General features: G+C 30.4%; 2 protein-coding genes across 7 annotated transcripts in view; one reads left to right on the forward strand and one right to left on the reverse strand.

Moving 5' to 3' along the window:
• Positions 1 to 24,629, forward strand: part of LOC105194829 — a 173,732-nt gene that overhangs the window by 16,187 nt on the left and 132,916 nt on the right. The window lies entirely within an intron of this gene.
• The window catches only part of LOC105194828 (lysosomal acid glucosylceramidase), a 31,709-nt gene continuing 18,785 nt past the window's right edge, over positions 11,706 to 24,629 (reverse strand). The window contains exons 1-10 of one of the 5 annotated variants that reach the window (XM_039451700.1): positions 19,414 to 19,547; positions 17,868 to 18,008; positions 16,975 to 17,187; positions 16,698 to 16,914; positions 16,434 to 16,587; positions 15,653 to 15,813; positions 14,245 to 14,645; positions 13,611 to 13,839; positions 13,037 to 13,150; positions 11,706 to 12,913 (exon numbers count right to left, since the gene is read on the reverse strand). In XM_039451700.1, the coding sequence (XP_039307634.1) occupies positions 12,814 to 12,913; positions 13,037 to 13,150; positions 13,611 to 13,839; positions 14,245 to 14,645; positions 15,653 to 15,813; positions 16,434 to 16,587; positions 16,698 to 16,914; positions 16,975 to 17,187; positions 17,868 to 18,008; positions 19,414 to 19,510 (1,827 nt within the window). In that variant the 5' untranslated portion in view covers positions 19,511 to 19,547 and the 3' untranslated portion in view covers positions 11,706 to 12,813. Of the gene's footprint in view, positions 12,914 to 13,036; positions 13,151 to 13,610; positions 13,840 to 14,244; positions 14,646 to 15,652; positions 15,814 to 16,433; positions 16,588 to 16,697; positions 16,915 to 16,974; positions 17,188 to 17,867; positions 18,261 to 19,413; positions 19,548 to 24,629 lie in introns of those variants that run through there. The other 4 variants (XM_039451694.1, XM_039451704.1, XM_039451690.1 and 1 more) reach the window with 4 other exon arrangements.

Raw genomic sequence — 24,629 nt, forward strand, 5'->3', positions numbered from 1 at the left:
TTCTGAATAGTGCTTTATTTAGAAAAGTGCTTTCTTTAAGAAAAGAAGAGAAACATTGATGATTTCTTTATACATATCTATTACATAAGATGCGTTATAAAGTGCGTCACAAAGTAGTTTTTGTATATCTCTTAAACTGAGTCATACCGATACTTCCACGATATGTATCGACATATTAAATTGATATTGATATGTCGTGCCAGGTGTAGACGTACGTCAAATCAACTAACTCGAATATATATCATGTTATAAAAATCCCAAGGATATCCAGTCTCGATTCGACTTTTGAGATCAATATGATGCTTTTAACGTGCTACGGATTTAGCAAATGCTAACACCGGGATCGCATTTGGAATATCAGTAGACGTCATTCCTCTTAGAATCATTTTTTTTTTTGGTATTCTTCTTCTTGACCGGAGGTATTATGTAATTACGTTTCTTTAATCAGACGAGTCAGACTTTCTATTTGCTTTCGTGGAATAAACGCAACCGTATGACCTAGAGAAATACGTAAGAATTCGGATGTGTACCAAATGACTCACTTGGTGGACATGATCGGAAGATGAGGCTAATATCGTTGGTATTACCGCATCTTTTTGCGGTGCATTCCGCGGAATTGTCGCAAGCTTTACTCGAGCGTGCGTAATGAATTTTTCTTCCGTAATTTAATTCACGGAAATCAAAGAGAGAGAGAGGAAAATCTGAGAGAAGGTTTTCAGACCAGAATGATTCACGCGGGTAATCGAAGATCCATTTCTGATTGGACATCGTAAATTTCCGACCAGCGCTCACACGACACGATTGATCGATCTTTTACGAAACGGATAAAACATCGAAGGAATATATCATTTACGTAATATCTATGAAAAACAGTGAATCGTGGTTGCATCTTGTATTTTACGCATTTGCATTTAAAATCTAAATGTTTAATTGATTTAGTATATAATTCGCATTAAGTTTCACAATTTTTGTTAGATAGAATTATAATTGTTTACATACTGTGATTTTTAATGTATATATGTATAATATATACGTGTATGTATGTATGTATGTATGTTTATATATATACATGTATATATTCTGATACATTAAATGTTTTATGTATTTCATATGAAACAGTAAACAGAATTTTACATAAAAATTAAAATAAATTACAAATTGTTTCATGTGAATCCTAAATTATGAAACATAAAATTTGGCGTCCCTGGAATAATTATTTTATATAACGCTCATAAAAAAGATGTATCGCAATCGCGCATAAGGAAAATTGTAAATGTTCAAACCGTGTGTTATAAAAAGAGTATTAAGAATTATAGCTATTTTAATTCATCGTTGACAGTATTATATCAGTTATATTTAACATTATTGCCAGCCGATGACATTAAAATTATACAACCGGTTTGCAAGATTTTTTTTTGTTGGCGAATAATGCATATATGATTTCTCACAATTGTGCAATTGTGATGGTTTCCATCGTTGTCACACGCATTATATGCAATCAATAACTAAATTAGTTGAGAAAAAGTAAGCTTGTTAAATAAATATATATTTATAATGAGTCCATTATACATATATCAAACGTTGCATTATACACACCTGAGCGAAAAGCAAGTTTTTATCTTTAAAATATGACGTTGTGGAAGGATTTTTCGATGTATCAAAGTATTTTAAATGCGTGTGTTTGCTTGTTAGACCTATAATTATACAAGTTTTTACTTTTCTTTTTTCTTCTGTCTCTTCTTCCTTTCTTTTTCTCTCTTTATCAAAGATTTCTTTTTTCATACTTGGTAATTTTTTATAAACTGATGAAATTTCATACTGTAATGCGTCATTTGAAAAATTCCGCGCGTAAATAAGTAAATATCATAATATATTGAGATAGAAATTTTCTTATTATATGTTTCGTTATGCAGAAAGCGTTAATAAAGAAATAAATTATTATATATGTATATATATATTTACACATATTAAAAGATATGCAGGATATGTTTTATTCTTTCATAAGGATTATGGTAAATATATATATATATATATATATATATATATATATATATATATATACATACATACACACACACACACAGAATCTACCATAATTCTTTTGAAAGAATAAAACATATCCTGCATATCTTTTCATATGTGAGGTCAATGCTATTTTAATGCAAGATTAAGTGAACGAGATCAAATGTTATGATTATCTAAATCTAGTATTGAAATTATACGAATAGAACGACTTTCACGCGGCCTTCATTTAGCCATACCTTGTTACAACTGCATATAAATGAGTCATTGCAATTTACTTAATGCCTAACCTTCGATCGCACAGGTATGTTTCTCTATCTTAATTATGTCGTTAACGTAAAATGTAATATTAGCAGTAATTATATTTATTTTACATAACAATTACTTTATAATTCGAGAAAATAAATGAGCTAATAAATGATAAATTTTGGCGGTTGAACCATCTTCATTAACTTGTTACAATAATTAAGCTACTACAAAAGCTATTATAATCTCTGAAAAATATCTTTATTTTATAACGTAAAAAATAGATTGTATGCTAATAAAAATTAATTGCGATTTAAAATCATAAGAAAATCATTAGCGAGATCTTGTGCAAATAATAAAATCAAATTTATAAAGTTAGAATGAAACGTTAAAAGACATTTGAACCTATCGATATTATTATGTATTTTTTTTATTTAATATTTTTCTAATATTTTTTTCTAATATTTTTTTTTATTTTTTATAATATTTTTTAAGATATTTTATAATATATTATTATATATCCCAACTGGACAACATTTATCAAATTACATGACGAAATCTTGCATAGAAATTATAACTTGCAATTATGTAGGTATATTTACAACAATAAATATAGGAATACTGATTTTATATAAAATATATGATAACTGTTTACATAATTAATTTTGAAATTGTATTTCGGCAATATTATATTCTGGAAATGTGTGCAGTTTTCCTAGATACCCATTCAATTATTATGATTGAACATTACTGTATTCTCATTAATAATACAAAGAAGTGGACGAGAACTTGATAGAATTATATTTAGTGTCTGAAATAATTTTTTTGATACAATTATGCATAAACATCTATCCAATTATTGTCTTGTATTAATAAACAGGCTTTCAGGCTTGCTTATTAATCAATTGAATAATCGATTTATTATCCTGTTTTTGTTGAATAAATAGATTCAAATTTTGCGCATCTTTTGTACACACATAGAAAGAACATTTTTGCTGAAATATTAATCTGAAAATAATTATGGAACTATTTAAAAAATTGTATCGGATATTTAATTTGTTTGCTAGAATAGCAAAACTACAGCAACTATCATACTTGAACGTCTTATATAATTATTTTGATAGGCCAACATAAAATTATTTTCTGATCTATATTGTGCTAAATTAAAAAAAATGTTTAAAGCATTATATCTATAATTAGAATTCCCCCCTCCCCCCTCTCCATTTTACTTCTCAGTTACTAAACAAAAGCAATAAAACTGTCTAGTAAAAAAATGTTTGAAATGTTTACCACAGGGTAACAATATGGTAAATTATTTCGATGTTATATTTGCAAAAGAAATTGTTAAAGAAAAAAAATTGTTGAACAATTAAGGAAACTATTTTAGCTATATTAAAACATTAAAAATTGTAATTAATCCATATACATGCTTAAAAAGTGCACATTATTTCTAAATTATAATGTAGAAATATTACATACTCAGCATGGCAAAATAAAAAAATAAACGATCTTTGCAATAATTATAAAGTATATTTTAAATTTTTTACAAATATTATTTAGAAATTTTATTATGACAAATCTACTACGATATGGCCTGTCAACTTAACGCAATTATTATAAAATTTTTGTTAATTAATAATGCCATGATTGTGCAATATTTGCACAATTTGCTCATCAAAATAAAAACTAAAACGATAGTTCAGCTGTATAATCAATAAATCACATGACTGTTTGCGCGCGTGCATTATCAATTTTCTTTTGTTGAAATTTTAATGTCTATTAACTAACTTGATTATTCAGTAATAATTTTATATATGAAAGTATGAATTAATATGAAATACAATCACAATATTACTATCTATCAATTGATGCACATTTCGTAATTAGTTTTGGTAATTTTAATATCGTTTCTCTAATTAAATTAACGCTATCAACGCGTATGAATAGAAATATTGTATACCTTGCTCTTGATAACGAAACACGTTACTCGATTTCCGGTCTAGAAGAAAAATCGCGTTCGTAGTATTATCATAGAGAGGCTGAATTGTGGGTGTGACGCGAATAACAGTCCGTATCGTTATGTTAATGTGAGCATATAGATTAGGAAAGAAAAAATAAACCGGTCACGATCGTAGTCGTTATAATCAATTTACTATGTTTGTGCTGCCACGCTCACGCCATGTATATGTAATTATCTGCATAATATGCAACACAATTTCAATCTCACTGTCCTATTAATTTTTTGTAAGAGATAAAACAATATGGGTTTTAAATGGCAAAATTATTATTGTGTAACAATGGAAACTTTTTATTAAAATACAATACGATAACATTGATAATAATAATGTAACAATATTAATAGCAATGTATGTTGGGATTATGAACGAAAGAAATGTATGTGTAAATGAAGAACAAAAATAACACAGTAAAAAGCAGAGGCAATTAATCATTCACAAGCAGGTGTTTGGAATATCATCTCATCTACGATTGATTCCGCGAATTTTGTGGCCAGTTCTATCTTCTAATAAATTGCTTCATATTGCAGATCATGAGATATGTAATACAAATAATGTATTTATCCCCTCATTTGCACATTAAATATGCTTCAATTTGAAAGGAAACTTCGCACAAGATGGTAGAAACAATCGATCAAAATGCAGTTACGCAATACTACTAAATAACTTCAAATGCGAAAATTACGTAATTATTTCGCGTATTTGATGCAGTATACATAATAGGAAGGTATTTTTCATTAAAATTTTATTAAACAACTAAAAATTTTCGCTAATAATATAACACATGAATTTTTATTTTTTACGTGTGTATATTAAACATTTCTGTTTTTGAGCAAATATCTTTGGAAAATTATTTTAACATGCTTTAAATATTTATGTTGCGTGCATTATGAAATTTATTAAATTATGCCCGGATGTACATGCATACCCGCGCGCACGTACACAAGAGACACATATTTCTAGATTCTAGACAAATGCCTGTCTAAACAACTTCCTTGAAATTGTTAAACAACAGAAGAAAAAATACAAGACAAGTTACTTTTAAATGTTTGTTAAAAAAATCTTATAATAATTAGAAACATTTTTTTCTAAATTTTGCAAGGTTATATGAATCATCTTGCGTCTTTTAAACCGAATATTAATTTCTTTCTGTTTTGTTTTGCCATAAAAACGCAAAAAAGGCAAACTCGACAGATTCGTTTAAAGTGATCTTAAAGTAATTCAAGGTTACACGAAAAGAGAAGTTGAAACATATGAGAAAACCAGATTTTTACTACTTTATTTATTTCATTTACGGTATGTATGCTCGAAGTTTTTATCTCCAGCACTTAGATACTATCGATCGTAAAACAAGTGGTTATTTTGCAAGAATAGCTATTCATTCTGATATACTCACACAAAAATCCGTTAATTGCCTCCTAATGTTTTTTTTTGTTTTTTTTTTTTTAATTGTAGGTAGTTACGTAAACGATACTTTCTAACAATTCTCTAAAAAAGCAGTCGAATACTATCAAGCCTGATGACCTTGCTAGTTAATTTATTGGTCCACCACGTTCAATCTATCGATTTAACCTGCCATTTAGCTGCTTTGTTGGTTTAGTGTAATGTGGCACATTTCACGATATATTGTTTTCGCAGCACAAGTGATTTTTAACCTGTATGTACATGTACATGTACATACGTGAAATATTTAAAAAGAGATTAATCTGTCTAGACACAATCCGATGAGTCTGAGAAGATTACATGTATGTAATCTTAATGTAATCTGTATGCAATGTGTCGGCTTATATTATAATCTTATAATGCGTAACGGCGTTAATAACTAAAATTAATGTAATGCAACGTTAAATTGTTCATAAATACACATTGTATGTATACCAAAAGAAAAGAGGAAAAGAGAATCAATCTTCTTCAAAATTTAAATATTTTATAAAATAAAAAGAAATATGTTTCATCAACGATAAAAAAAAATTGCATTAGTTACTCGAGATTATACATAGATATCTTAGGTTTTCTAGAATATCTGTGCTTGAAAGATTAAAGATATATCCAGGCTTTATCCATGATAAAGGCACGTTACACAATGATCGTATAACCGTTTTTATTGAACGTACGTTAGCGGTATATTAGCAATCGTTTCACGTTTTTTTATAAGCGCATGGCAGGTAATACCGTCTCCTTCCGCTCTGACAGCCGATTATTCGATTCCGCAGCTCTAAACAGGTGACGACCTTGAGTGATGCATCGATCGGGTGCGAAGTGAGAGGAAAAAAGGGAGGAAGCGAAAAGAAGAAACAGAAATACCGGATATTCGCAGTGTTTTATTAATACATCATTCACGCATAACACAAGCGTAGTTTCCACAAGCAAGGCATGCAAATGCGCAACGAATAAAGAGAGATATCGCGAATTGCACACGCAATCCTCGCGAGACGCACGAGGGAGCCTAAGGAAAACCAATAAAGCTATGGTATTACGCGACTACAACTGAACATTCGTCTGTCAGTCGCTCAGACATAACTTCTAATTTCTTCTTCGTGAATATTGATCACGGGATTACGAAAAAAAGCGTACGCAATAGCTGCATTTATCGAATCGCTCGATGTACAATCGATAGTTCTGCGTCGCGCATGAAAAGCACTTATTGTGTCATAATCTCGCAATGCAATCTGTCAATTCTAAATTTTTTTACATGCATATATATTTTTAAAATATGAACTATACATATAGAATGTGTTTTTAATAAAAATATTTTAAAAGATTAAGGATAGAAATTATATATAGCGAAATTATATAGCGATGCTTAATCTTCAAGAAATAAAATAAGACATTTTGAATTGTACGGATTATTAGCTATTATTAATTTATGAGCTATATACATGGACGGCGACTTTTGTGGGATATGTGTGGAGTAATCCACACATGAGAATTTTTCATGTGTGGAATTCCACACATGAAAAATTCTTCATAAATAACTTTTTTGAAAATAACAAGTGTTAAACTAAAAAATTGTTAAATATTTTTGGAACTTTGATTTCAATCAAAATTTCAATTACACACACTGAGCAAACCTATATTTATAAAATGTTTACAATTTTATTGCTCATTATTGTGTATAATTTTTTATGATACAGAGATTTTAATATAAAAATTAAATAAATTCTGAAAACTTTTTGTCCTCTCCCTCCCAATCAAGTTGTCCAATTCCACACATGGCAAGTCGACAAGTCGCCGCTCCTGGCTATATACATTTACTTAAGCTCCTAATTACATTTCAATTACTAACCAGCCGGTCGTATGCTAAAAATGGAAACGCAATCGCATTATTAAATCGATATTAATCAGTTTGATGCATATCACTAACGAGTATAACTAAATTCTCATGCCATACACGGAGTCTATTACGAAAAGTGTTATTTTATGAAATTAAAAATTTAAAAATTTCTTAAAAGAATTCTTTCTCTCTCTTTTTTACTTCCCTTCTTTTCTCTTCTTTAAAATATTAACCCGAAATAGCCATTACTCAGAAAACAGATGATTGATACGCGAAATGATACCGTTATGGGTACCTAAAAGTCCTCGCATCCATTTTCAAGGATACCTATGAATTTTAATTCGCCGCCGCAAGGAGAGAGGAACGCAGACTTCTCGCAAACGCAGCGGGTGTAGCGTAATGTAGCGAGAGAGAAGCTCCCTTATTACGTACGCGGTATCAATAATGAATGGGCGAGGCCGCAACGTGGCAAATCAGACACGAGCTTCTTATCTCGGGCGTATAGGCTTGCGGTTTCATTACGAGGTTCACTCAAACGCTTTTCCCGATACGCTATTTCGTAATCGTATGCAACTGCGACGTGTGATCGATATTACGACATTCGCTATTCAGTTTGCATTCTTCAACGAAAATCAAACTAGCAAAATTGCTGAGCTATTCGTTCCGAAAATTGTGCACCCCGTTTATAGACGCGCGTGTATTGAGAGACGTACGAAAAATGAATTTATTCTCGATCGAATCACCAGGACCACCGAGGATGCAGTTAGACCGCAACTGAGGATTCACCTCGTGGGGAAAGGGAAATCCAATAGCGCCGGAATTGAATAACTTATCGACAGATGTCGTGGAGCGTGAAGGCACGTTTGGGAACAACTTCCTCCTCTCTAGAGAAACCGCTGCAGATCAGTCTAAGATCGATAGGCTACATCTAGTCACTCTAGCAGCCAGTGCACGATTTTCACGTTAAAATCTCGACCTTCACCTCCATCTACACGCGGTTCTTTCTCTTCTTTCTCTCTTTATATATTACATCATCCTACTCTTTTTAAAATATCTTTTTTCCTCAGACTTTTATCTAAACCATCTTTCTTGTAAACTGTCTTTCATTTTCCCCAAAGATGATTTCTGGCCAGCTATTTTACTATGTATCTGATTGATACTCTGAAAGAACGAGTTTGCTGAAACATCTAAAAATGTAGTCAGATACAGATTTGAAAATAATTTTGTTGGATTATTAAAATAATTATGAGGCACGTTCAAACATGATGAGCAACGCTGTAGAAACAGTTTTAACATTCTAGCAATCAATTTAAGTATTTCACGTATTTATTTGATGTGGTCTAACAAAATCATTTTTGGATTTGTATCCAGCTACATTTTTTGTACTTTAGCAAAAACGTTTTTTTTTGTGTATAAATTAAATCCTTTTGTAGAGTACATCTCGCTGTAAAACAGTAATTTCTAATTAACTTGAATTAATTGGAAGATGAAAAGATTACTTACTAAGCGCTCAATGTTTTCTAAAATAACAAACTCTATCGTACATAAATTTAATTTTTAAATCTCCATTTTATCAAAGCTCTCGTTTATCCAATTTAAATTATTCATAATTTGATACTATTTATTACGTGTCTTTTCAACGATCATTTTCTCATAATATTCTTTACAAGACTTTACGAAACTTTCTCTCGGAGTTTGTTCAGAATTTTGTTCAGAAAATCAATTTGCCTATTAAGGAAAAACTTTTTAACTGTCGTTATCTGTAGCGCCGATCCTTTCACTATAGTTTGTATTAAATTTTTCATGTTTTGTATTTATATTTTATAAAATATCTTATATATGTAGATAATACAAATATATTATATAATATTATAAATTGCAGATATACAATTGTAAGTTATAGTATTTAAAATATTCACTATAAGGTAATATTTATTTTAATTTAGAGATATTAGTCAGTGCAATAGTTTTTTGCGTTGCTTTTATTATAGTATGTCAACATTGGCAGATATTACGAATATTTATATATTGGAAAGATGACGTCAAGAGCTGTCTATAAAATGTTGACCCTATTTTAATTATTTACAGTATTATTTTGTGTCAGTTAAAATAAATCTAACAATATATATATATATATATATATATATATATATATATATATATTTGCGATTATAATATACACGTTTCGGAAAGAAACAAAAATAGTAGAACATTTGTAATGAATTTGGAAAATTCTCAATATTCTATACAGCATCTACCATGTTCGTTTTTTTCTTGGTATATTATTATTGCGTGTAAATACTTTTTAGATTTATCTTTGCTTATAACAAATAATAAATAACTCGAAAGGCTCTTTTTTTTAAAGACATCTCTTGAAGTCTTTTCCAACAATGTATGATTCGCCGTAATACTATACACATCTGCCACTGTTGACATACTGTAACAAGAATTCAAGAATAACATCTCTTCAAAAAGGGTCAAGATTTTTGATTTGTTTAATATATATATATATATAAATTAAAATTTATTATTAATATATATTACTAAAGGATTAATCAACCTATTATATATTTTATTTATAATTTTATTTAAGAGTCTTTATATATCCGAATCTGCTTTTTTCCTCTTATTTTATATTGTTTTGTATTTTATTATCTGTTTTGCAATAAGTAAAGAGTACAAACAATGAGTTAATATTTAATATATATACTTGTATATATAATACTTTTCATATAATCTTTTTTATTCTGTCATATAAATGTATATTGTCATATAAATGTATATTGGAATATATTTTTTTAGACGGCAGAAAGTTATAATGATGTGATGTCATCTTCTCTCTGTTTATTCATTTATCTCTCTTTGAATATTTCCTATCTCATTTGCTTCCATTAAAGTTTTATTTTTGCTATTTAAAATGGCTTCTCTGAAACAACATGAATAACACATAGTGGCGTAAGAGGCACGAAGCCTTTTAAGAGAGAAGTATTCGTCTGCATGCATAATTTTTCATCATTCGAAGCTTCACTTTATATCTGCATTAATATAATATAACTTTAGATTAGTATAGACTCTAAATTAGTTAAAGAAAAGAAGGATCTGTCGTTCGGGAAAAATCATAAAAATTTTAGTGAATCATATTTCTCTCCTATTGATATGCACTACAACTTCTGGCGTATCTGGTAATCGAAGGATAAAGAATTGAAGAGTGAATACAAAAACAAATTGTATTCACACAACAGCGCGAATCGTATTCGCTTTATTTCATTGAGAGATCGAAGAGCTTGCCCAGCCTTATTTACCAATGAGATAACGGCGAATCTTCGTTTACAGTATAGAAAGCCAAAGCTTTCCAAAAACACAAAGCCGACTGATATTTCAATTACGTGTGAAGAGTAGTTATATTTGTTTAACCAGGAACAGCTTCGTTTTTTTTTTTTTGTATCGTGAGAGACGATATCGTGAAATCCATCAGTGCGGAGTTGTTTTACGTATCAAACGTTAAAAAGTGATGCATGTAAGTGACACGCTAGGCAGGCAGTTTTGAACCAGCTTTCGAGGGAGGATTTCGGAAACAACGTTTTCCCATTGGAATCTGGCCCGCAAGTACGAACGAAGTGGTAGTGGGATATATGGGTCACTGCGAGGAAGTGCCTGCAGCGTATTACCTGCATACGAGCTCGCGCGCGATAACCCGGGGCATAGTTCAGGCAGACCTTGGACCAGTAACCCATATAAATGTGCGCACGCGGAAGCGACGCGAGTGTCCTTCGCGTACACCGATAAGCAGCCTCGATCCAGGCTTTATTTCATCGCCCGAGAGAAATTTGGCGTCCCGTTCTCGCGCATGTCTCCTGCCCTAAATCCACGCACATTCATTTTCTGAGACTAGCTGACGCATTCGATGGAAACATTTCTCTCTTCGTGCAATGTCGGCATTGTTATCGGTTCGGCTTTGGAACCGCGAAAATCATGAGAATGGAGAAAGTGCTATCGACGAAAACCCCGCTGCGTAATAAACAATATTTAAATAAGAACTTACATGAGAACAATTGAAAGAAAAGCCATTTGGGGAATATAATTATAGGTGCGTAAATATTTGCCATATTGTATCAATATGAGGGAAAACAATAACAACAGCAAGCAAATATCAAATGTTTTGATTCATTTTTCAATTATTTTTAACTGTTTGGATAAAATACATTATATATTATACAATCCTTTCTTTTCTACCATCACATTTTACATACGTCACAAATTGATTACATATCCAGTTATGTTCTATTTATTTACTGTTTGTGACAATTATATAAATAATTAAAAAGCAATGGGTAAAATGAACCGATTTGGTCCCCGATTTGGTTATTTTTCCGGTTACTTTCTCGATAAATTAAAATTTTTTAAAGATCAGAATCAGATTCAGCGCAGCTCAGAAATTGCAAAAAAAGGTACGTAGGTATTATATTTACTTAGTACTCTGGGGACCAAAGTCAGCTTATTTTACCCATCGTCCTTTATTTAAGCAGATTTGTAATACCGTTCTTTATATCGCTACTTAATTTTTTTCTTCTTAATATCTAAAATTATGATACGTTGAAGAAAAGATAATTATGTTGCCACGACATTTATTAAGAGGCTTATAATAACACGCAAAAATAAGGATTTTTTAAATTAAGGACTTTGAGTCCCGCATTCCGAAGTTCAAGTTTTTAAGTCATTTCTCTTATTACATGTTAAAGTTACGATCAGTCTAGCGGATTAAACGCTAAAGATATTTTAAACATTCAGCAAGATTAAGAAAGCGTTTGAGCAAGCCCGTTTCTGTAGCGCTCATCAAATCTGGCGAATTCTTGCCCGGGAGGTAAGAATTCTCAGTGAGAGTTTTAATGGAGAGTGACCCGAGTTATGCAGAAGTTTAGAGTAATTGCGAGCCGACGAACTAACAATGCGCGTAAGCGGATGTAAATAAGACGCAACCGAGGGAGTTACAACTCGAGTGAAAATCCTATTTAAAGGGAGGACAATTTGTTCCGTTACATATTTATACTATCAGCAGGCTTCCACCGCAAGAAAGGGCGGAAAGCTTTGCGGTATTTCATGACTCAACGATTTTTCTTATTTGATTAAAAATAGATTAACTAAATTCGCAATATGCTTCAACGAGATATACTGTAACACCGATAAAGTTTAAACGACTAAAATAATTTAAATGTTTCTACCGACACATTACAACGTGAACATATTTCTGCTACATGTCTACCAGTATTTCATAGTATTTATGGACTTTCCGAGGACATGTATCTTTGTTGTTCCCTTTTCCGGATCATTGATCAAAATTTCTCTGTTTTCTTTATTTCTGAAAGAAACAAAAGTAAATATACAAGATTTTTTATTGCAATGCAACGCACTGGGATGTCATGCAATACTAATTTACACATTTAATATGTTTTGTCAGAATATTATGTAAGGATGAACTCACAGATTTAAGATCACCAATACGACAGCGCCGTCGGGCGTGGAAAATGCAATATTCTGAATTCCCTTGGTATTCTCCGATGTCGTACCAATTCTTACACTATTAGGTGGGACGTACCTATTCAAGGAAACACTTATTTAATGTAAATGTACCAGTAAAATGTAGATAGATATTAAATATAACTATTTTACAAATTATTAAAATTAGATTTTACATTGCTACAATGCGCTACTAATTACACAACCACACAAAAAATGAAAAGTGTCATGTCCGAGAGATTAGACCCATGTATCCTTAAGTATTTTGAGGCTCTGAAACCGAATATGATCTCAGAATTGCGCCATCAGATCAGGATTTTTTATTACCGTCAAAAAATTGCTAAACATTTCTTAAAATTACACTATTCAGCCCGGTACAAAAAGTCCTTCTCTGATGGCGGAATTCTGAGGTCATATTTGATTTCAGAGCCTCAAAATACATAGGGATACGTGAGTCTAATCTCTCAGACATGACACTTTTTCTTTTTTGTGTGGCTGTGTTATTGTAAGTATTAATCGAGGCACAAAAGTGCACGGACTTCGAAAAATGTCCGAGAACGTAGAACATTGGTTGCTTGTAGAATTCGTCGGCGGTGCTGTTGACTATTATTGGAGAATCAACGTAATTTCCGTTCCAAGTAGGCCCACCGTTCGTATTTAAAGCCATGTTCCAGTCGATCCAAACAGATACCCAATGCGACATGGTTTGGATGATATTCCTTGCATATATCTCACCACGTCGCCACGAGCCCAAAAGCGGTCTTTTGTCTGCAAATCATCCATTAAAGATATGCCTACGATAAACCATGACTCATTCTGTATTTATCTCAAAGATTATCAAATTTTGATTTGTAACAGTTGATGCAAAGCAATCATGCAAAATTAATTTTTTTTTGTTTTGATATTACAGAAAATTTCTTATAAAAAATTCCTGATTTAGTCAAAGAAAAATACGTATTTTTGATATAACGTAAACAAAAATTTGAAAAATATAGAACATTATAGAAAATTATAGAAAATAAAGAAATTTTGTTTTTTAGACTATTAATTAATTTACTATTATTAGCAGAATATTGGAGAGAAAAAAAATTTATTTTAAATTATCCCCCAATTAATTTACTATTATTAACAAAAAATTTAATTTAAAAATGAAAATACAAATCTTCACAAAACCTTGGAAAACTCCAGTGCAAGCTTCCGTATATATCAGTGACTTTTCTGGAAAGAGTAGTTTTACTTCATCCAAGACACCCGGGCTGATCACATTATCAAAATAATAGTGGATCGCGGTTCCAGAAACAATATTTCTTGCTCTCGGGTCTTCAAATACCGTTTTTGGCCAATCAGGAAGCGACAGCCTGTTATCGTCCAATGTAAAAATCTTGATATGCCCCAAATTATTTCTCTCCAGAGTTGGCGCCAAGTACTCGATAATCCAATTGCGCTCTTCCTCAGCTGTCCACGCCATCGCGTTTAGATTAACAGATATCGGAATATACCTGTAACTTTCTGGCTCATTCTGAGGTGTTGTAGCCCAGAATTCTAAACCATTTCGACGATAAGCTTGGAAATATCTATAAAAGAAAAATGATTATTTACAACAATACATTTTGAACATCTTGGTAAGGTTTGTGTAACTGAATTTGTTACACGTATACGAAAATGAATCATCTATTGTCGTAGTAAATTAGGGAAGATCGGAGCTCGTTTTGGCACAGTTTTCGCTATTTTGTCATTTGACTTTTTGAATAATTTATTATTGTGATTTTGTAATAAGTAATATGAACATGCATTTTAGCCAATTTACCTTGGTGGTACAATAAATTGATACATACTACAAATTGCCTATTAAACTCTAATTTAAACTAATGAAAACGTAATAGAAATAAAAGACAGATCACAAATATGTATTTCTTTATAAAGATTGTATCCTTTAACGTTATTTTGTAATAATTGAGTAACGAAATATTATTATAGAAAGACAAATATAAACTATTTTAAATGTAGCCTGCTTCAATACAAAAATATTAAACATGAAACATATTATCAGAGTTAAGTTGTAATTGAATATTCATATATTTCTTACTCGTGCATGAGCTAAGTTTACTTTAAATATAAATCAACATATCACATCCATACATTTGATTTTAAACATACTTATTATAATAAATTACAGTTAGTATCAAAATAGTATATCGTATAGTAACAGAAACTTTTTTGTTTAACTAATAGTACGTGGCCTAAATTTATTCTCTCGAACTGAAAAACATTGTGAAATTTTGAAACATTCGAAAATTTACTTATTTTCTCTTGAATCTTTTTCTTTGTTTTATTGTACACAATATTATTTATTTGATTTAAATAAAACTCTCAAGGAAAAGTATCTATATTATAAAAGAAATATTTTGCGGTAACTTTTTTGTTATAAATATCCTTCATCATAAATACGTAAACGAAACGCAGTGCCAACTTGCCTCTTGTATCCTGATCTCCCCTATTATGGAAAATTCTGATCAATTATTCTGATCAATTATTATGAAAGTATAATAAATTTAACTTAACAAAAATATTGATATCTCACTTGACAAAATAATCTGCCCATAGTTGTCGATATTCCGGATGTAATTTACCGCTATACGTCCAAGTGGATTTAGTTTTCATCCAAGGACTGGCGGACCACGGCGCAGTTATCAATTTAATTTCTCCATTCTTTAATTCTTGAGCTCGTTTTATTACTGGTATCTATTGATAATTAAGGCATTAATAAAGTATACAGTTTATATTGCGCAGTTATAGGTGTCCCTCTACTTACGACTACTTCGACTTGTAAATTTTCAAACCTTCGACTGACATGCGCGGTAGATTTGCTTTTTAATCACTTGTTAAACTTAATCTGTCTTCAAGCTGAATATAATTTTATACAATACCAAATATTATATTAAGAATTAAACTCTTAAAAAAATAAAGTTTTGTTTTATTATTTTTTAAACTCAAGTCTATAATCATTTTTAATAACAAAATATTTTTTGTACGAAGAGAATATATTGTTATATTTATATAAAATAGTACCATTAATATGTCAAGTTAAATGATATGTACGTAAAGTGGCAATTCAGCTCACTTAACTTCTAGTACTATATTGTTATTTGACTTACGATCAATTCGATATATGAAATATTGTACTCTATTGGAATGTACTTTGTCGTAAGTAGAAGGCTATTTGTATATACTCATTTATTCACTTAACTTCAAAAACACAAGTACTTTCTTCTATAATCTTTTTTCCGTGTCCGAAAGAATTAGACTTAAGAATTAGTTTTATAAGATAATTAATTGAAATAGTAATCAATAAATGACTTTACTTTATAAGCATAATCCTCCAACTGTAAAGTGAAGTAATCGAGCGCAGTATCGTTTTCTATCATATTGTAGGTGTAGGGTCTTATTGAAAAATCCGTGCCACCCATTGGCGTTCTGATGAAATTATAATTGATACCATGCGGGCCAAAATAGTTTCTAAAATTTGAAAACTGAATTAACTTTCAACGGAAGTCACTACGAATTTTCTAGATATATAAATCGCGTCAATCACCGAATTAACAAAATTCTTGAAATTTGTATATTACCTTAACAAGAGGTCAGATATCTCGTGCGTTAAATTACGAATATTTATAGCCGCTGAATCGGTTACAGCTCCACCAAATCCTAAAATTTCTTGATATACTTCTGTTCGATTTATAGTGATTATTCCCAGCGGATCTGAATCTACAGATTTTTGAAGTATTCGGAAAGGCGCAGTAAAAATGTTCGATAATCTCTCCGTGAAGCTGCGCTGCTTTGAACCTAATCATATAGTTTTTCTTAGTAGCTCTGATGTTTCAAGGAAACAACTTTAATACTCACTGTCGATCTCCTCAATATTTTTATATACACCGTTCGATACGTGGAAGAGTAACCCACTCTTGCTCGATGTTATCAAGATGTATGTAGCGGAATTGAGTGGCCTAATTGCGTCTGGAGCTTCGTCGCAATATTTCGTGTTGCAGACGCAATAATATCCATCGTTATCTCCAGTTTCTTTCGATCGGCGTCTGATACAGCCATTTGTTGATGCAACTAAAAAGCACCCATCAAAAAGAATATTTAAATAATTACTTTGCCATTATTACTGTACGTATTTCTACATGCGAATTTTTATTTGGAAGTTAAATATATGATTATACGCTGATACTATACATATTAATATGATTATTAAATTCTTGTAGGATGTTAAATAAAATAAAATAAAATAAAATAAAACCAAAAGTGACGGGAATATAAGTAGTTTAATAGTAAATAAACGTTTAACAACTAAATAAAGTCTCTCAGTTTGGTTAATAGTCGTTCACGATCGAATCTCTTTTCGACCGCTCGCGACGCTTTGCTCTCAACTCACAAGCTCTTAAAACTCTTAACTCCTGACTCTCAGGCTGCTCGCAATACTCTGAACTCTCGAAAATGCTCTTTTCTCTCTGACCGCTCGAAATCTTCTGCTTTTGGCTTGTCCTGCCTACTCGCCTTTACCCCTTTTACCTGATACATACGTGCGTCCATTCGCAGACGTCACATTTACGCGCTTTGAATACAATTGATTGTGTGTTTTATGACGCTACCATAAAACAACACATGTTTCGAACAATGGCAATCCTTTTCGTCAAACGACGCTTTTCTTCTACTTGACGATACATGTTCTTTCGCTCTCGCTCTGTCTCTAACTAACTAACTTAAATGAATTACAATCTATTTGAATATCCTACACTCGGCCGTCCTGACAAGGCAATTCGTCCTCCGAATGTCCTCGTCTTCGTGCTCATCTTCTGATTCGTCGCTCGCTAAGTTTGACCATGGCTTCATATGATCAGCAGATGTGGACGTTTGTAAGGGTCCCTCATGGTTACCTATTTTTTGTACAACATATCTATCGTTACGCAACGCTTTCACAATACTGTATGGTCCGAGATACTTATTTGCAAGTTTTAGACCGGGGCCTAGCTGCGTACGCTTACTTGCTACTAGGTCGTCTTCGCTATATTTTCTCGCCGCTTTTCGCTTCTTTGTCGAAGCTTTTCGATTCTCACTCTGAATTTTTGCGATACTCTCTTTCGCTCGCATACGCAATTCGTTCCGATTGCTTTCGAAATTGTCAATCCATTCTCTCTCTAATAACTCTAAGATTTGTGGATTTTCTCGCACGCGCGCATGAATTCCGTACAATAAGCGAAAAGGAGTGGTACCAATACTTCTGTGTGGCGCACAATTTAAATACAACTGGGCTAAATTAAGATTCTTCTTTAAACCATTCTTCGCGCTTCGGATCTGAAAGTTTAGTTAACAATGAGATTAAAACTTGGTTTACTCGCTCTATCTGACCATTCGCACGGGGAACTCCTGTTGTGATTAATACATGATTAATATTCTCAGTCGTACAATAATCTGTAAACTCCTTGGATGTAAAGGCTGTACCACGGTCTGAAATTATCCGTTGCGGGTTGCCAAAAATAAACGATTGTTTTTTAAGCTTATCTATTACTTCACTCGCGTTCGTGGTTTTTGTAGCATACAGCCACACAAATTTAGTAAAAGCATCAACTATTGCAAAGATATATTTATAATCTTTTCTCGTAGTAGGTAACGGTCCTAAATGATCAATATGGAATGTATCTAAAGGTAACTCACCTTTCTCGATCATGTTCAAATATCTCTCTTACTTGCCCTGTTTTCTCTCGGATAATATACAACTTACGTAATTGCGCACAACTTTCTCAATTCTCGCTTTTGCATTTGGCATAAAATAATCTTTAAGTAGTAATGCATCTGTCTTCGCTATTGAAAAATGGCCTTGATCATGTACTTTCTTAATTAGCTGTGTACGCATCGACTTTGGAACAACTAATAAAATGTCTCCATTACTCTTTTTAAACAATAGATCATTCCTTATCACGTAGCTATCGATATATTTCCCTCTTTTACCGCGTCAAATATTTTCTTTACGTCACTATCGTCTTGTTGCGCTTGCTTAAATTTTACAGTCAGACTATCATGATTATCTATCTATTTATATAGATAATAATAAAAGAATAAAAAATAACGAAATATATATGTATGTGTATATAGTTTTAGCAAATTTTATGTTTTTGCTAATTCTATATTATACACAAAGTACACACATCTAAAAGTATGGACACATTTTTTTATTTTTGTTTGCAAAAACGTTCAATAAGATCGTGAATTGTCAAAAAATAATTATAAATTGAAATTATAAGTAAATATGTAGTATACATATGTTTAGATATGTCTACTTACTTATCGCTGCAATTGCAAGAACGAAGATGATCGTGCGACACATTGCGAGTAACTGACACAAACTTGCCAGTTGTGACTTTAATGCAAATTTCTGCATACTAAGTAAAAAAAAAAAGATAAATAAATGTTAAGAACTCTGCATCATACATGATTTGTACAGCAATGAAAATTTCAGAAACGCATGTGTAATTAATAATATCTTAACATTCATATATCTTAACTTTATCTCAATGTAAACAACCTACTTCATGATCGAAATAAACGGATGCTTGATATATTACATTCCACTCAGTGGGATATAATATATCAAACATCTGTTTATTCCGATAATGAGGTAGCCTTAAAAAGTTTTTTATCGCATTATGTGTATTCTTTTATCATATTTTTAGGACAAGTCAAATGTCTCATTTGTATCACTTCTATAACAGAATTTAATGCAAATACTAGGGGTTTGCGAATGATTCTAATTTAAATTGAATTACAATGGATTCGATTGGGTTCATTTTCGATCCTGAAATTTTTAAAATAGTTTGAAAATTTTGAATCGTCGATGATTTGATTTTGAATCGATAGCTTATTTTAATTGTTTTACTTATATCTTTTCCACGATCAATTTTTTATCAATGCGTACCAATTTTTGTGCTTGATTCTGTTTTCTGATTTCCAAAAATTTTTGTTTGAAAATTTTATAAATACTGTTTACAAAATTTGTGTGCGCGATAGCCAATCGTTTTCGGAAATTTATTTCAATACTTTATAAATTTTTATTATGATTTTATAAAATTTAGAACATTTGAAATTACTTTATTATAATCTCTTAACAAAGTGTATTAAAATACTCTTATTTCGATATTAACATTATAATTTGTGCGATATGTATTTAGTGTTCATCAATATAATACTCTCACTTATTATGTAGTATATATTATAAATTTTATTTAGCACATAATTTTTTTGTAGTTATTTTCTACATTTCTTGCAATTAATTTTCTCATCTATTAAAAAAGACCTTGAAAATATTTTACGTATAAGTTGACATGTAATATAAACCTGGAAAAATTTGATTCGAATTCGAGTCGTATTCGAATAAAAATAAATTTGATTCAATTCGACGTAAAAATTCAATTTTATTTTAAACATGCTATCAAAGATTTGATTTTATTTGACTTTACAAATGCTTGATTTATACTTTTAGCAAATATGTTGCTCATTGTATATTCTCAACTATCGTACAAATTATGACGAAAGAACACAGCTAATTTTATTCGCTTACTATATAAATAGATTACTGATATGAATAAATATCGTGCATTATTTTAAACATATAACTTATCTAACATTATGAATACCATTATTGTTTTATTGTAATGTTTAGAAGTTTATTTTTATTTATATTTGAATATGTATCTATATATATGTATCTATATACTTTTAGAACATAGATATAATGTAAATTATATGGTGATGTAATGTAAATTATATACAAGGTTTAGAATAATTATAAGCAATGGAGATTATTCATGTAATAAATATTATTAAATATTATTAAATATTACTAAATATTATTAAATGTAATAAACAAATTTCTCGATTTTCTTAGAATCAAAAATTTATATGAGAAAATTTTTAACTGAATTTTTTTTACTATCTTATTTGCGAAAAAAAGTGTAGGAAAGTCACCTTATTCAAAAAATTATTTATATTGATTTTTGCTGCACTATATATATAACTGCATTCTTGCAACACTCACTCATGATATAATGAAATCGTAAGAAGCTGATATGAACTTTTCATGTGCCACTCATGCAACTTTATAGATAGATAGCTTATCAATAATAAATAGTAAATGATCTCATACTAAGTTGTAGTTTTTACAATCAGAACACGTGTAACTGTATTAATGTTGTTGACACATTAAAGTAAATACTCGTAAGTCATATCAACTATACACATACTATACGTATCATGCAAAGATAACTAAGATGTACATCATACTGTTTACGATTTATTATTTCTGATTACCTTTACAAAAATATTTCACCGTTTTTAGTCTGTTTTTCACTCTCGAAAACGGTTAATTTGAGTAGTGAAAACGTGCAATTTGCTCGATGAATATGACCCGTTTTTAGCACTCATTTTTCTGCAAATAGAAACTTTTCCGGAAAAATGAGTGCTTAAAGCGGATTGCATACGAGTATATCCGAGTAGTAATAACAATAGTTTGAGTATTTTTGAATAGTAAAAACGTCCTGTGTGTAAATTTGAGGTGTAAAAATGTATATTCAGTTACGAGTACAAAATACTCATTTAGCACTCACAAGCACTCACGCCTGCAGTAGTTTTCAAACTTGGGCCAAAAATTGTACCCTGCGCCCATTTATTTTTTAATTAAAAAAAAAATATATATATTTTTTAACTATCTTATTATTCTTATAGCTTAATCTGTATTCACTGTTTTGCATATAAGAATTTTTAATTCACTAAATACAATTACGCATTATTTTACAACTTTGAAAACGCATCGGCGGGATTCAAACCTAATATCTTTGGAACATTAACGCTAATACGCTAACACTGAGCTAATCGTACACTTGGAATATCGTTAATAAAAAGTTATATTTGACGGATTTGAACTGAAGCTGATTTGAATATGAAACTTGCTTGTTGCGTACCGCGCGAACACTCACTAGCTCTTTAATTATTTAGTCTTAGATATTTTTATAATAATTATATAAATAATTAAAACCTGTTCTTGTCCATGGCCAGATCAGTAAAGATAGTAAAAAAAAATAACAACTAGTACCGAAGCAAAAAGAACATTATTGACGTAAAGAACACGTTGTAAAAGTCAATTTTGCAAATTAATTATTATAGACAAATTATTAAAAATTGACTGTAAAGAAAAATTGCCCCGATCGATTCAACGGGAAAATTACTAAAAAACTTATCATGCTTTTTTAATTGTTATAGTTGTTATAAACAAATCAGTTGCAAAATTGATTTTTGCAACATGTTTTTTATGTCAATATTTTTTTTTACGTTTTGGTCCTATTTCTAATTGCTATTTTTTTAGTTATCTTTGCTGATCTGGTCGTAGGCTTTAATGAGTTAAAACAAAAAGTAGAAGTTCTTTCTCTCTAAAAAAATAATTTTTTTTTTAAATTTACGGAATTATTTAGTTAAATTTTGTTTGTTTTTGAAAGAAAGAAATTTTTATTTAAACATACTTTTAAGTATAATTATCTTGGAATAAAAGTAAAATCCAAACTGGGTCCTATACAGATTGTAACTGGGCAGCCTAAGTTATACTATCCTAACTATACCCTAAAAAAGTTTGAATTTGGCAAATCTTTATTTTGGATGCATCAGTAATACTCATATAGGGATAGTGTTAAATATGAATTAATTTCTGGATAAATTTCCACACGGAACATTGCACATTTTGAAATAGCATGATTCATTAAAAATTATAATTAACGTGTAATTAATATATAATTATTAGAATTTTTACTGAATCACGCTATTTTAAAATATGCAGTGTGAATGCTATATATGTACACACATGGTTATTATTTGTAAAAGGTATACATGTACAATCTTTTAAGTGTGTATGTGTACAATTGTATTTACTTGTTACATTAAATATTATTAAATAATTATGGACTAAAAACGGGCTAAAAACGGCATAAAAGCGGTCCATATGAGGTATAAAAACGGTGAATTATTTTTGTAAGGGTATGTAAACCATATTTTTTTTCTGTGCAATTGTTAGAGTTCACCTAATAGTGCAGTAAACAAGAATAATCATAATATTCACAATAACCTTAATACCTTCTTCTCTTTTAGTAACTGCTATTTAGCAGTTTAAAGATAATGATAAAAAAGTTCCTGATAAAGAAATTTCAAGGATAACTGATAAAGTTACTGATAAAGGTTACTAATAAAGAAGTTTTAAAATAAGTTATAGATATTAGAAAAATTCATGAAATTTGAGTCATAATGCGGTTGTTGATGCGTGTCAGTAAATCTTCCGTGTTTATTAAACAACTTCCGTTAAATTGGTTCGAATGTTTTGACCCGAGTTTGGGTCATCCTCAGCGAATATTGATAAAAACAGTCATCGAAACCTCCTCCGCATTACATGGCGTCAAATGTATTTTTGTTTGACACAATCGAGTGGTCATTTGAGTGAATGTATTTTGAAATTCATGTGAAACGAGGAGAAGTAATAATTCATAATTAACACGCAAAGCAAATTAAATAAATAAATGCAAAGATCATAAATTATTGTTTTGATTGACAAAAAAATACGACAGAACTCTTATAACGCTTAAATTTGAAAGATCTTAAATTATTGTGTTTTATTAATGTTAATTTAATTAATTTACTGACGATGTTTATAATCTTTGCATTTATTTATTTAATCTGTTCTGCATGCTAATTATGAATTATTACTTCTCCTCGCTTCACATGAATTTCAAAGTATATTCACTCGAATAATCACTGTGTCGGTGATCGATTGTGTCGTAGTCAACAAAATATATTTGACTACGCGCCCTGTGATGCGGAAGAGGTCTCGATGACTGTTTTTGATATCAACATTAGCCTCTTTTATTGAATTATTAAAATAAGTTGTACTTTTCTATTTGTAATACAATGTGAAGATATGTTTATTAAAATCATTACACGTAAATCACACTATATGTTTACAAATTATTTTCTACATAATTGTTTCAAATCGTTCACCATTATTATTATTACGGCATCTTATTTAATTTTTAACGGCTTACCTGAAATTATATTTTTACTTTTTTTAAGTTTTCTAAAAAAATATTTTTTAAATAAGTTAAAATAGAAAATAATTATTGGGTGATAAAACTTTAACAAATTTTTATTTTTTATATAAAAAGAAATAGCGTAAGATTTTGGAATTATGCGTTTAACCTAATTACTTAGTTAATTAATTTAAATGAATAGAGAAATCACCTGTTGAACGTGCCGGCAAGAGTCAAAACTGTAACTCGATGAGGACGGTTGGCAGTATCTGAGAAGAATGTTGTATTCTGTTTTTGAATGTTGCAAAATGCTATGTATAAACGTTACGTTTCGCTGTTAAAATATTAAAGTCGTCAACAATGGTCTTTGGTGTTGTACAAATTGGCTGTAACCCACTTTTATAACAAATAACGTTGCTCCATACGAATACAAATACTCAA

Source organism: Solenopsis invicta, chromosome 1, assembly GCF_016802725.1.
Source record: "Solenopsis invicta isolate M01_SB chromosome 1, UNIL_Sinv_3.0, whole genome shotgun sequence".
Lineage (NCBI taxonomy): Eukaryota > Metazoa > Arthropoda > Insecta > Hymenoptera > Formicidae > Solenopsis > Solenopsis invicta.